General features: G+C 40.9%; 1 protein-coding gene across 3 annotated transcripts in view; it reads left to right on the forward strand.

The window, feature by feature from the left end:
• TDRD12 (tudor domain containing 12) overlaps nucleotides 1-15361 on the forward strand; it is an 82087-nt gene that overhangs the window by 34343 nt on the left and 32383 nt on the right. For all 3 annotated transcript variants that reach the window (XM_032390419.1, XM_032390421.1, XM_032390420.1), the window contains exons 10-13: nucleotides 2565-2754; nucleotides 3325-3417; nucleotides 12037-12134; nucleotides 12708-12784. In XM_032390419.1, the coding sequence (XP_032246310.1) occupies nucleotides 2565-2754; nucleotides 3325-3417; nucleotides 12037-12134; nucleotides 12708-12784 (458 nt within the window). The remainder of the gene's footprint in view (nucleotides 1-2564; nucleotides 2755-3324; nucleotides 3418-12036; nucleotides 12135-12707; nucleotides 12785-15361) is intronic.

A 15361-nucleotide genomic window follows, 5' to 3' on the forward strand; every position in this document is an offset into this window, starting at 1 on the left:
AGTTACTTAGGTTAGTTCTTTTCTTCTCCTCCCTCTTCATTGTGTTGATGTTATTCATTTACAGTAAGGTTCATTTGTTAGTCTTTCTGGTGCATTTTGGGTTCCCCCACGTCTTTGTCAGTTTCACCGGTGGCTTTTCATTGCTTATTTTAGTTTGGTAAAAATAACAAAATGCTGCTGTTGGACTGGTATGGTGAAACATCTTTAAACTTTTCTACTGACCTGCTTCTTCTTGCTTTTCAAGTAGGTCTGTTTCTCTCTCTGGCCATACTTCATGGTGGGGGAGTGCAGAGGGTAAACTTCTTAGCAGAGAGAACTTAGAGCAGATGCATGAGGTCATTTTTGCCAGAAAAAGAAAAACAGGGCCTGGCATCCTTTTCCAGCTCCCTAAGGAAGCACAAGGATATGCCAGGGTTTTCTCTTTTTGGCCTGGCTTCTTTTATGCAACAAAATTATTTTAGCATATATCCACGTCGTCCCTTTTATTGTCAAATACTCTTCTCTTGTCCAGATATTATATAGTGGATTTACCTGTTCACGTCTTTTGGACATTTGAGTTGTGGCCAGTTTGGGGCTGTTACAAATAAAGCTGCTATGAATATTCATGTACATTTCTTCCTGTGAACCTATACATTCATTTCTCTTGGGTGAGGACCTAGGAGTCAAATATCTGGATGGGATTATAGGTAGTAAGAGACTGCCAAATGGTTTTCCAAAGCCGTTAACTATTGTACGATCCCATCAGCAATGGATGAGAGCCTCAGTTCCTTCACGTCCTCTTCAGTGCTTGGATGGCTACTTTGATGGATGTGTAGAAGTATCTCATCGTGGCTTAACTTTGCATTTCCCTAATGACTTACGACAGTGAGTGTCTCTTCATATGCTATCTGCAATCTGTATATCTTCTTTGATGAAGTGTGCATTCAGATCTTTTGCCCATTTTTTGGATAACTTTCTATTTTTTTATTTTTTATTTTTTATTTTATTTTTTAAAAGATTTTATTTATTTGACAGAGAGAAACATAGTGAGAGAGGGAACACAAGCAGGGGGAGTGGGAGAGGGAGAAGCAGGCTTCCCGCTGAGCAGGGAGCCCGACGTGGGGCTCGATCCCAGGACCCTGGGATCATGACCTGAGCCGAAGGCAAATGCTTAACGACTGAGCCACCCAGGCGCCCCTGGATAATTTTTTAAATTGAAGTATAATTGATATACGATGTTTCAGGTGTACAGTAGAGTGATTTGACGAGTCTGTACCTTATGCTGTGCTCACCACACACCACCATTACAATACCATTGACTCTATTCCCGACGAACCTTTTTTTTTTTTTTTTAAGATTTTATTTATTTGAGAGAGAGAATGAGAGAGAGAGAGCACATGAGAGGGGGAGGGTCAGAGGGAGAAGCAGACCCCCCGCTGAGCAGGGAGCCCGATGCGGGACTCGATCCCGGGACTCCAGGATCATGACCTGAGCCGAAGGCAGTCGCTTAACCAAGTGAGCCACCCAGGTGCCCCCGACGAACCTTTTATTCCCATGACTTACTCATTCCATACTGAAGGCCTGTATCTCCCTCTCCCCTTCACCCTTTTTGCGCACCCCCTCCCCCCACTCTGGCCTCCATCAGTTCTTAGTATTTATGGGTCTGTTTGTGCTATTTGTTTGTTTATTCATTTGTTTTTTTTATTCCACATGTAAGTAAAATCATATGGTGTTTGTCTTTCTGTCTTATTTCACTTAGCATAATACCCTCTAGGTCCATTCATGTTGCAAATGGAAGAATCTCATCTTTTTATGGCTGAGCAATATTCCACTGTATTTTGCCCATTTTTTAATTGGGTTGTTTGTCATCTTTTTATTGCATTTTGAGAATTCTTTATATACATGTCCATCCAGATACAAGATTTAAAAAATTTTTTCTCTCTCTCTCTGGATTGCCCTTCATCTCTTTTTTTTTTAAAGATTTTTTTTTAAAGATTTTATTTATTTATTTGACAGAGACACAGCGAGAGAGGGAACACAAACAGGGCGAGTAGGAGACAGAGAAGCAGGCTCCTGCTGAGCCGGGAGCCCGATGTGGGGCTTGATCCCAGGACCCTGGGATCATGACCTGAGCTGAAGGCAGACACTTAATGACTGAACCTCCCAGGCACCCCTGCCCTTCATCTCTTAATAATGTCTTTTGAAGGGTGGAAATATTTAAATTTTGATGCAGTCTAAAATTTAAATTTTTAATTTTTATAGGTTTTTCCTTTTATGATTTGGGCTTTGACTTTGTCATCCCCCTAGATTTTTGCCCAGCAAAGTCATGTTAGCTCCCCGGTGCTTTTGCTCAAGAAGATATTTCTTATATTTTTTACAGATTCTTATTGTTTTTCTTACCAGGAGGGTTGGTCAGAAGTATCTAGTCCTCTGTTACCAGAGCAGAAGTTAAGAGATCGGTTTCTATCAAGTTATGTTCTATAAAATAATTTTTTCTGAAGATTGAAATTTGGGGTTAAGTTTGGGATATTTTCTGAACAGTCGCCTGACTCTGTCTTATTCATGGAATGTTGAAAATTGTACAGGTCTGTGTTAATGATGATCTGGTTGCGAAGAACTTCGCTCGTTACATATCACCCAAGGAGAATAAAAACGTTGATTCTGTAGAGAAATCAAGATTGAGTATAAAGTCAGCATCCTTTTCCAGTAAACTCAATCCAGCACTTACTCTTTGGCCAATGTTTTTGCAAGGAAAAGATCCGCAAGGAATGGAAAGTGAGTGGATTCTCACCAATACATGTTTCTTTTAAACTGTCCTATTTATATGAATCTTACTGTACTGATGTAAATTGTACAAACTTTTCCCCATGTGGAGGCAAAGACTTGGACTATTAAAATATTAAAATCTAATATTTTAATTTTAATCCTGGTGAGTTTGTGACAGGTTTTGAAGTCCTGAGCTGCTGTAGTTTGTTTTTATGAGACCAGGAAAAAACTGTTCTCAATTTCTTATTAACATGGAGTTACATATTCAGAAGTCTGTAAGTTTATAATTTAAAGATGTTACCAAAACAAGGTCAAATGTTTACCACTTTAGACCCATTTAAGAAGAGCTTTTTATTAGTAGGGAAATATGAGAGGAGACCGTCGTGGACAGTGGAAACAATTTTTTAAGTGTTTCTCTCTCAATTCAGTTTTCCTTGAATTAATCGTTCACACTCCTTTCCCGCCCCGAGTTAGGTCTCCCGTGACCTCCCAGCAAAAAAGTAGTATGCCACTGAGTTTTGCATTTGTCATTTGGGTTTTATTTCATTCTGTAATCCTGAATTGTGTTCTTTCTGTCAGATTCACGTGGTTTAACTTTTCTGGCTCAGTCCCTCCAGCGTCCGGGGCCCAAGGGTGTTGTTGGTGACCCTGGGCCAGCTGCTATGTATCTGGGTAAGTTCACTTGCCTTATTTCACAGGCAGCTTAAAAGAACACTCTCAGTGGTCTACAGATTATAAGCGTTGTTTAGAAGGGCTGTGGTAATTCTCTCTCTTAATCTCATGGAATCAGTTTACGATGCAGATGCTGACAGAGATAATTTGGCCTTGCAGTTCTTACTTAGAGGACTTTTTTTTTTTTTAAGATTTATGTATGTATTAGAGAGTGAGCATGAGCCGGCCAGGGCAGGGGACAGAGGGAGAGAATCCCAAGCAGACTCTCCGCTGAGCGCAGAGTGCTGTGCACACCCTGAGATCATGACCTGAGCTGAAATCAGGAGTTGGATGCTTAACCGACTGAGCCCCCCGGGCGCCCCCTTACTTAGAGGATTTTACTGTAACAGGCATTTGTTTACGTGTAGAGTTGATTTATTTCAGCCCAGCCATACACTGGTGATTATTATTTGTTCTCAGAGTGTATGTATGGATTTGTGAGTGATTTTTATTTTAAACCGGGGGGGCACATGAAAGAAAGAGGCATTTAAGAGGGTAGAAATACCCAGTCTTTAACTCTGTATCTCCAAGGAACATAACAGGTGGGAATTGTTGGACCAGAGTGGAACCTGCCAGCCTCTTTGATTCTTGGTCACCCTCTGTGGTAATTCCTGTACCACTCCCCTCCTCGTCCCGCGCGTGTACACCGAGTGTTTCATGCACGTACATTGTAAACCTCAACTAAGTTAAAGCTTTCGCCAACGAAGTCACTCCCTACAGTTAGCATTCTGTTTAATTACTTTGATAATGTTGTTTATTGTAGAAGAATACAGATAATCAAAGTTTTAAAAACCTGTCATCTTTAATAGCTACTTACTAAAATATGAGAGTCTTGCTTTCCAGAGTTTTCCAGGTGTGAGGGTTGTGCATAACATTTTTATCTCACAGAAATTGGATTCTATACATACCCCTGTGTAGTGTTTTTCAGTTAACATATGGATGAACTTCTTTGTAGGTCAGATATGTCCAGGATCACTTGAGTTTAAGGACATGAGCTCTGACGTGAGACAGACGGGATGTTGGTGTCCCTCCTCCTGTGTGATCAGGGTGGGGTGGGGGGAGGCACTGTTCCCATTGCAGTGACTTTATTAAACGGGCCATCCACATACACAGTTGACATGGCCCGTGGCCGACGTGGCACATGCGGCCCCCACCCTGTGTTCTGACATGCCTCCTGCAGGGGTCTCAGCTGAGAGTTCCTGCTGAAACATGCCCCTGTTACTGATGGCAGAAAGACACATGGAATAGAAATATGGGCCCACTTCTACTGGAGCATGAAAAATACCAAGCATTTTATGTTGTGTTTAATCAGTGCCCAGCTTTCCATCACATGAATATGTCATCATTTTTGTGTTTTGTTTTTTTTTTTTAAGTGGCCCCAGGTTGCTGGACAGTAACCGTTTCCCACTTTTCCTTACCGTGGTCAGTGTCAGGATGCACTGTGTGTGTCTTTTTTTTTTTTTTAAAGATTTTATTTATTTATTTGCTAGAGAGAGAGCACAAGTAGGCAGAGTGGCAGGGAGAGGGAGAAGCAGGCTGTCCACTGAGCAGGGAGCCGGACGTGGGGCTCGATCCCAGGACCCCAGGATCATGACCTGAGCCGAAGGCAGCTGCTTAACCGACTGAGCCACCCAGGTGTCCCAGCACTGTGTATGTCTTTGAAAAGGAAAAGGTTGATGGTAAAAGAAAGGAAAGCCGACGTGAGATATAACTGATTGTCATGGGAAAACAAAATTATTAGGTGTTACTTACCCAAGCAAAGATTTCCTTTTCCTTGTAATCATGGTAAGAAGGTATTTCAACTGTATTTTAATTATTTTTTGGTACTTGAAATTGTCTTACATTTTTAAAATCAAAGCATAATACTTTGTTAATACTTGGTTAAACAATCAAATAGGACAGAAGGAGTGAAAAGTGATGAGAAGTAATCTTTCTAGCCTCTCCTTAGCTGAGGCTGTTCCCAAGAAGTAAACCTTTATCGTTCCCCTTACCTTTTTACTTTGGTGGTTGTCTCCAGATTTTGAAACCCTTACAATTAATTTACCATTTCTGGGCTTATCACTTAGTTCTAGACCTGTCTTGACTTATTTTATTTTTTTTAAAGATTTTATTTATTCATTTGAGAGAGAGAGAGAGAGTGTGCATGAGTGGGGGTGGGGCAGGGCAGAGGGAGAAGCAGGCTCCCCGCTGAGCAGGGAGCCCCATGCAGGACTCGATCCCAGGACCCTGGGATCATGACCTGAGCCAAAGGCAGATGCTCAACCGACTGAGCCACCCACGCGCCCCCCTGTCTTGACTTCTCTGACAGACTAGCTCACACACCCCTGAGCCATGTGTATGTATTCATCGGCTATTCCGGAAGTGCCCGTGCGTGTCAGGACTGCTCTAGGGGCTCAGCAAGGAAGGAAACAAGTCTGCCTTCACAGGGCTTACGTCCATTTTCGAAATGAGATTTTTATTTTAGGATAATCACAGACTTACAGAAGCGTTGGAGAATTTTGCAGAGAACTCTTTCTAAAGCATGTGAGGATAAGTTGCTGATTGGATCTCTCCCCGATACTTGAGTGTGTTTTTCTCAGCAACAAGGATATTCTCAAAAATATTCACAATACAGCCATACAAGTCAGAAAACTGACATTGACACATCGCGATCACCTAAACCTCAGGTTCAGCCACTCTTCCCTGTGACTCCTTTATGGCAGGCGGGTGCGACTCAGCATCCCTTGTGTTCCGCCGTCGAGCCTCTCTCTCCTCCTTCAGTCTGGAATGGTTCCTCAGTTTTCCCTTGACTTTTATGACCTTGACACTTGGAAAGACTATAGACTGGCTGCTTAGTAGAATGTCTCAATTGTATGAGATTGAGCTTACACACCTGTGGCAGGGATCCCTCAAGAGAGACACTGGGTTCATCTCATTCCATCTTACCAGTGGACATAAAACTTTGATGTGTCCCAGTACTGGTGAGGATCCCTTTGATCGCTTAATTAATTAGCATCTGCCAGGCTTCTCCACTGAAAGTTACTCTTCACCTTGCAAATATTTTGTTGGCTGCTGCTATCATTCCTTTTCATTTGCTCATTAATCCACATCAGTATAGATTCCTATCTGAGACCCTGAAGTGGTTCAACCAGTTCCCTAAGTTCCCCTGGCTCCTTTGAATGGAGAATGGCATTTTGAAACATCTGGGAGCTGGGTGTGTTCGTTTCTGTCATGGTGGTTGCTCCCAGGCCCTTCAGTGGACAGAGCTGGGGACTGGGTGTGTGTGCATCCGTGCTCATATATACACTTACATCTCTATAGATTTTATATCTGTTGTGATTTCTGTACTGGAAACCAGGAGTTGACAGCAATATTTTGAATTGAGATCCTGCTGCTGCTGGATTATTCTAGCTTTCTGCCTTCCCAAATTTGTCATGTCCCTCTGTGACTCTTAAGATTCCTATCTGCCTTTATTCCTACTATAGATACTTATGGGGTCAGTCCTTCTAGATAGGCAACCACTCTTTGCTTGTGTAAGTAACCAGTTCTTCACGGCCATTACTACCCTTTCTGCACAGATGCGCTCTCCCACTCCATTCGCTGACAGCACACCACTCAAACCTCCCCTGCCTCCATCACTCACCTAGTTCAGGCTGATACCATCCCCCTGCCACACACACAGCCGCCCTGTGGACACTTTCCTCATTTCACTTAGACGTAGGTCCACCCCCACTTGGGTTCTGCATTCCCAGGTAGGGTTGTCCCTCACTCCCACCCTTGCAAAGGCACCCTCCTCACCCTACTTGGCTCCAAGCCTCTCCGCTCTTCCACCCCCCGAGTGCTCACCTCACTCTGCTTGGGCTCCCATGTCCTGCTCTCCATCACCAAGGTTCCTTCCTCTGCCTGCACAGATCACATGCCCTCTTCTCTGCTCCACCTACCAGTTTGAGGACTGAGTTGTGTGAGTTTTGGCAGACTGTGGCTTTCGAGGAATTGATCCAGTTCATCTAGGTTACCAAATTTGTGAACGTAGAGTTGTTCATGGTATTTCTTATTTGTCGATGAATGTCCATAGGACCTGTAGTGATGTTTATTCTTTCATCTGATATTTGTAATTTGTGTCATCTGTGTTTTTCTTTGTTAGCTTGGCTAGAGGGGTGTTGTTTTATTGATCCTTTTCAAAGAAAATCATGCTGTGGACTGAGTTGTGTGCCCTGGCCCTAACACCCCCAGTATGACTGTATTTAGAGATAGAGTCTTTAAGAGGTAATTAGGTTAAATGAGGTCATAGAGCCCTTGTAAGAAGAGAAAGAGAGACACGAGAGCGCTCCCTCTCCATGTGAGAATACACGAGAAGGCAGCCGTTTCCAAGCTAGGAGGATAGCTCTCACCAATTATTGACTTGAGATCTGTCTTCTTTTCTTATATATACATTTAATGCTATAAATTGCCTTCCAAATACTGTTTTTACTATATCCCACAAATTTTGATAAGCTATATCATAATTTTCACTTAGTTTAAACTATTTTTAAGTTTCTCAAGATTTCTTCTTGATCCAAGTGTTATTTAGAAGTGTGTTGTTTAATCTCTCAGTATTTGGGGATTTTTCCAGCTTTTTTTTTGTTTCTGAGTTAGTTTAATTCCATTATGGTCTGAAAGTATACATTGTATAGTTTCTATTTTTAAAATTTTCATGTGTTTTTATGGCCTATATTGTTTTATGGTTCAGAGTGTGTTCTGTTTAGGTATATGTTCCATGTGAGTTTGAGAAGAAGGTGTATTGTGCTGTTGAGTGAAGTAGGCTATAGATCTCAGTTACATCCAATAGATTGATGGTAGTGTTGAACTGAGCTATATCCTTATGATTTCCTGCCTGCTTGCTCTGTTCATTTCTGATAGTGGAGTATTCAAGTCTCCAACTATCATTGTGGACTCATCTGTTTCTCCTTGCAGTTCTATGCATTTTTGCCTCCCATAGTGTGATGCTCTCTTATTAGGCACATCCACCTTAAGGACTGCTAGGTCTTCTTGGAGAATTGATTCTTTTATCATTATGTAATGCCTCTATCCTTCATAATTTTCCTTGTTCTGAAGTCCACTTTGTCTGAAATTAATATAGCTACTTCAGTTTTCTTTGATTAGTGTTAGCATGGTGTATCTCTCTCCATTCTCTTAATTTCTGTCTTTATACTTAAAGTGGGTTTCCTGTAGACAACATCTAGTTGGGTCTTGTTTTTGTTCACTCTGACAACCTCTTTGATTGGTGTATTTAGACCATTGCCATTTAAAGTGACTATTGGTAGAGTTGGATTAATATTGACCATATGTGTTACTGTTTTCTATTCATTCCCTTGTTTTTTGTTCCTATTTTTATCTTCCACTCTTTGTCTGCCATCTGTAGTTGTAATTAAGCATTTTATATGATTCCGTTTTCTTTCCTTTCTTAGCATATCAGTTATACTTCTTTTTCACTTACTTTAGTGGTTGCCTTAGGGTTTACAACATGCATTTACAACCAATCCAAGTCCACTTTTAGATAACACTGTACCACTTCACAGGTAGTACAAGTATGATGACAAAATATTCCTAATCCCTACCTCTTGTCCCTAGCATCGTTGTCATTCATTTGACTTATACATCAGCACACATTGGCATATATATGTAGTCAACCTTGAAAATAAAACAGGCAGTTATTTTACCAGCAAATGGGTTTATACGGGAATAGTAGAGAATTACAGTTCAGGACAGGCAAGCTACAGCAAAACTATGTGGGAATGCAGAGTACAAAGGAGAGGAATGCTCTTTTATAGAGAAAAGGGGGAAATTGGGAGGGGCCGTTATCAACAAAAAGTCCATTGAAGTAAACTGGGAGTCCAAAGTGTAGTGGCTCTTCATTGGCTGAGTTGTAACAGTCTCTCATTGGCTGGGCTGTTGCTGAGCAAGGAGAAAATCTTCCTTCCCCCTCCTAGGGTAGGTAAAGTAGGCTTCTTCCTGTTGGAAAATGCAAGGTACATCTCTTCCTGTTGGGTCCACAAAGGGCTGTGAGGAGTGGTACAGCCTGAGAGCTCCCCCTTCTGGCTTCCCAACTCCATCTTAAATTAGGTTATTAATGTTATTAGGATTATTATTGCCCAGCTGGTTTATTTTTTTCTTTCTCAGGTACATATTTTAGTACTTTCAGAAGGGGATTGTGGGTAATAGATGTTAACATCTGGTAATAGTTAAACCAGATATGGTATGCCAGGTTCTTAGTTATTTTCCTTCAACAGTGGAGATAAGTAGTTCATTTTCTCCTAATTTGTCAATCTGTTGGTTATTCTTTTGTAAGTAATTAGTATGTTCTATTGATTTTTTTTAGATTTTCTCTTTATCCTTGATATTCTGCTGTTTCTTTACAATGTGTCTAAGAGTGGATGGTTCAAATTTATTCTGTTAACACTTGGAATTTTTCAATTGTAGAATTCATGTCTAACCTGAATTTCTGAAAAGTATTAGATGTTAATGTTTTTAAAAATTTTATCCTTCTTCCTCTTAGATGTAGATTAGTGTTTCTTCATTTATGATCTGTTTTTCATAGCTTTCTTTGCATTTTCTTTTTATTTCTCTGAACTTAGTTTTGAAAGGTTTTCTTAATTCTTTAAATTACCACTTTTCTCTTAGCTTCCAACTTAGTATTAACTTCCTCTTTTGAGTTTTCAATTTGACTATTTCTTGCTGCTTAGAGTTCTGATAAGTTCTTTTTTATGTCTGCATATCTTTTTATATCCACCTGCTTTGTTTCATGAATATGAGTCCTTTTTATCTCTTGGATATCTTAAGTGTATTTATTTTAGAGTCCTTTTCAAATGCTCTTTTATCTCCATTTCCTCAGGTGTGAATCTCTACTCCCTGACAAAACCTTTGTGGGTTGTTTGTTTGTTTTTTTTTTTAACATTTATGATGGCATTGATTTATGGACTTTGTGGTTTTGTTTGAAAGCTTGTGTTGCTTGGACATTTATTTTCTCTCAGCAAATTTCGTCCATCACCATCACTTCTGGATCCAGATCAGAATTTTTATTTTTGGCTTATAACATCACACCCTGAAGAGAGAATGTATTTTCAGACCCAAAGATCCCATGACAAGCAGGCTTGGGCACCAAATTACTTTAACGAAAGATTAGACCAGTTTACAACATCATCTCACATTTCCAGCATTTACTGTTTATTTTAGTGATTTATGTTATTTAATAGGTAAAAGATGTACCTGTCATTTCAGTTGTTGCTCTTATTGATGCTTAGTGTGAGCACTTTTCCAGGATTGCTTGTGTCGTACCCTAAAAAATGATTGCTGGGTTGATTTCCTTTTCTTTTACTTTCCATCACACCTCAGTTTTTACCCAAGTGTAATTACCTCGCTTGATTATTCATATTCACTGAACAGTGTTTGTCACTTTTCCAAATCAGATCTAGGCCTAAGGAATAAAGATACTTGAGTCTGCTTTAGAATTTTGCTGCCTGCTGGCTATTCAAATCCAGCCTGTTTTCTAATGCCTTCTCTACCTACTGTGCTATTAAGAAGTGAGATGCACAGGTGTGATCCTGAATCATTGCTGAAACTGAGTTATAGTTGATATTCTGGTTCTGATCGCCTTGTAGCAAACATTTGATAATGGTTAGTGGTGTAAACCATTTTATAATGTGTATGGATTCTATGGTGGGGACTTCGGAATGGGCATAACACAAAGGATTCGTCTCGGTTCCACAGTGTCTGGGGCCTCAGCTGGGAAGACCTGAGGGCTGGTGGTGAGGAAACAGATGGATTCATTTGAAACTTAGGCGGTGACATCTCTGGCAGCTGATTGGGAAATTCCTATAGTGACCTTTCCATGGGGTTGCTTGAGCTTCTTCCCAGCATGCTGGCTGGGTTTTGACAGTGAGCATTCAAGAGGACAGGTCATAAGGGCGCCTGGGTGGCTCAATTGGTTAGGCGACTGCCTTCGGCTCAGGTCAAGATCCTGGAGTCCCGGGATCGAGTCCCACATCGGGCTCCCAGCTCAGCGGCGAGCCTGCTTCTCCCTCTGACCTTCTCCCCTCTCATGCTGTTTCTCTCTCTCTCGCTCTCTAATACGTAAATAAATAAAATCTTAAAAAAAAAAAAAAGAGGACAGGTCATAAGTACATGGCATTTTGGCCGTCTAACTTTGAAGTCGCATAACCCCACTTTCATGTTGTTTAAAAGCCCCCCCACCCCCCGGCTCCCGGGAAGGGAATACAGAGCCCGCCTCTCGGTGGGACACATGTCAATGACAAATTGTAAGAAGAGCGCGTATGTTGGGAGACATGGTGTGGCCCTCTTTGAAAAATATAGTCTGCCAAGTTGGGAAAATAAATTGTTTAATTGCTAGTAAGCCAGGAAAGGAATTATTTAAACATCTTTTAGTGTGACAAGGTTTGAAACAAGACTTTAAAATTTAATCTCCTCAAGTAAAGTTTAGTTCAAAACCCTATTCCATAATAATTTCATGTATTAAGATTTTTATGATTGTACTTTTAAATTTATAATCCTTTTTCTATCAATAGCACTTTCTAAGAAAGGTCTTTTTCACTTTTTATTTTGCAGATAAAACTATAAAATGTAATCTGGATTCATTGAGAAGTTCACCTAAAAAAAAGTCTGAAAAGAAACAACAGTGCATCTCTTTGAAAGATATAAATAAGGTTGTATTTTAAAATGTTCATTAGGTATAAAGTTCATACGATGTTAATTTTAGAATATTCTCATTTGAAGTCTAGGAACCAAAGTATGTTTTCTGTTAAGAAATTCTTGGTCGTGGTCGTGTCTTTCAGGAGGAAATATAGTTTGTGTGTTGGCTCTAATTCAAAAAAACAAGAGAACTCTAGCTTCCCTCTTGTTGCTGGCCTAGGGGCTTCTCTGCAGGGTTGGGTATTTATGCTCATTTAACAAGCATGTGAAAACCTGAGATTATGGGACACTCTAATAGTTCCAGTCCAACCTGTCTTTCCAGTCCTTCAACAAGACAAGTGAAATATTATAGGACATTTGAAATAGTGATTATCTGAAGTGCCACCTGCTTGCTACTTGGACACTTTAATCTAGTGGTTGTAGCCATGGCATAACCACATTATCCAGTTCTTTGTGTCTCCATGTCTGTGTTGCCTGACAATGATCTGGGATGGTTGTTTATGAGAATGACTCCCATGGAATTTTAGCTCCATAAGAATACGTATCTTGCTAGCATACACATTCTTTCTAAAAAAATTTTTTTACAGTGTGTTGAATCCTCCATGTACTGGCCAACAAAGAGGGGGATAACCATATATGCTGAGCCAGATACACCAGCAGCAAGGTATGATTTGAAAATTTAGTGTAATCGAATAGATACATGAGTTGTAATACTGTCTTACATGGTGTTTTGTATGATTGATGATAGGAAAGGATTCAATTTCAATAAAGAGTGGTCCAGAAATTTTGATTAAACCTATATTAATTTTAAAGAAAAACATATAACAACTGGTTAGTAGCACAACTGACCAGAAATTGGTAGTGGCTCTAGAGTCTCTGTGTTATCTTGTTGGACAAAGTTGTTTCTGTGAGGTAGGTCCAGTGGAATTGTCCTGATGTAAAGGCTGGTACATGTGGGCCAGAAGGCAGTACAAGGTGGTGGGGGGCAAAGACTGGCTGTTCAGGAGGAATATCCGAGGCTTTGACCTTAACTCTGTCTACATCAAGAGGCGGGTTCATGATGTTTGTGAAATCACAGAAAAGTTGTACTATTATTACACCGTATCACAAATAGTGTAAGATCTTAGTCATGTGCTCCATTCTTCCCCTCCTGGGCTTCCTGCTAGTGTTGTCCTACATTTCATTTATACGTTCTTTATACATCCTAGGCTCTAGTATCATTTGTATCTAAGCGGTCAGTGGTCTTTTCGATAGATTTAAATAAACAAAAAAAAATACCTTCTGTGTTTACCTGCATAGTTACCGTCAGTGCTTTTCACTGTGTAGATTCATATCTCCACCTGGTATCGTTATGCTTGTCCCTGAAGGACTGCCTTTACTGTTGATTGTATTGTGGGTCTGCTGGTGATGGAGTCTTCCAGTGTCTGTATGTCTGGAAAAATTATTTCAGCTTCATTTTTGAAAAAAGGGTATTTTTGCTAGGTATAGAATTCTAGGTTGTTAGTTCTTTTTTCCTCTGTATTTTAAAGATACTGGTGTCCTGTCTGCTTGCTGCATCATTCCTAACACAAAAGCTACTGTCATCTTTTTCTTTGTTCCTTTGTTTGCAACATGTCTTTCTCCTCTGAATGCTTTTGAGATTTTCTCTTTGTTTCTGGTTTGAGCAATTTAATTACATATGCCTTGGTGTAGTTTCTCTCCTATTTCTTATGCTTGGTGCTCATTAAGGTTCTTCATGTGTAGATTTTTGTCTTACATCAGATTTGGAGAGTATTCAGCTGCCATGGTACAGATGTTTGTCTGCACGTATCTCTTTCTCCCGTCCTTTTGAGACTCTGATGAGACAAGTATCATACCTTCTGATACTGTCTGAAAGGCCCCTGAGACTTGGCTCTTTTTTTTTTTTTTTTTTTTACCTTTTTTCCTTGCTATTCTTCAGATTAGTAATTCTGCTGATGTATCTTTAACTTAACTGAGCTTTCTGTCATCTCCATCCTGCTGAAATTTTATTTGATGTATTTTTCCATTTTAAAATTTTCATTTGGTATTTTTTATAGTTTGTATTTCTTTGCTGAGAACTTTAATTGTTCCACTCGAGTGCTCACCCCTCCCTCTCTTAGGGATCATGGTTATAATAGCTGCTTTAAAGTACGTGATGATTCCCACTTGTCTGCCATCCTGGAGTTCGCACCTGCTGATCATCTTTTCCCTTGACAGTCGATCTGGTTTTCCTGATTCTTTGTGTGTTGTATTCTGGATATTTTGAATATCATGGTGTGAGACTGGTTTCTGTTCAAATCCTCTGGACAATGTTGGCCTTGGTGTTTTTGTTGTTTATTTTAGCAGGAAGTCAGTGACTCCATTCTGGTGTCAGGCTCCATCTCGTTTGGGTGGTGACTGCAGCTCCACTTTGGGTCTGTTCTGAATATGCTCAGCTTGGGGCAAGCCTGGGACTTGTGTTGGGTCATTCTCCAGCACACTCTCTTTTCTCCAGGATTTTCCTCACATTGACCATTTTCTAGATGCTCCCTGTCCTTGAGCCTCTGTCCAGGTAGATGGCTTTTCATGGAGAAATGGCCATGCCAGGTCTGTGTGATTGGGGCCACTTGTGGAACGAAACAGCAGTGGAAATGAGGGGAGAAAGATGGAGGTTTCCCCCACATCTTTGGACCCCGGGGTCCATTTCCTAGATCCTCTAGAGAGAGGGAGTTTTGGGTGACAGCCCCCTGTCACCACTGCAGCTGCATGACCAGAGCTGCCCATGGGGCAGGGCCAGAAGAGAAAAAGGGAAAAGAGGAAATCAGTCAGTGTAGCTGTCTGGCCTGTGGCTCCCCTTCCTGCTTCTCTGGCTTGAAATAGAAGGTTTCTCTCAGTGCTTGGTGTCCACATCCGCGGTGCAGTTCTGTGTTCGGGGCCAGCCTCAGGCCAACACCAGGAGACAGAGGAGTGTAAAATCCCTGGGAATTCTCCACGATTCTGGTGGTTTGCAGGTTTTGACTTCTCTCCCCTTCAGTTCTGTGCTTTACACAGGGTTTCCAGCTGAGGTCAGAGGAGAGACCAGCTGTGGAGGGCTTAGGCCCTCTTGGTGAGCACCAGCAGCCTCAACGTGGTTTTCATCCTTAGAGGGCAGAGTATCCATTCTCACAGAAATAAATCTGCATATGTAGAGCGACACACTCCTCAGTGCTACTTAACTGAGTTTTCTCCCAGAAAATATAGGCATTTTCAGGACTGGGGCAAT

Source organism: Phoca vitulina, unplaced genomic scaffold (assembly GCF_004348235.1).
Source record: "Phoca vitulina isolate PV1807 unplaced genomic scaffold, GSC_HSeal_1.0 scaffold58, whole genome shotgun sequence".
Classification (NCBI taxonomy): Eukaryota; Metazoa; Chordata; class Mammalia; order Carnivora; family Phocidae; genus Phoca; species Phoca vitulina.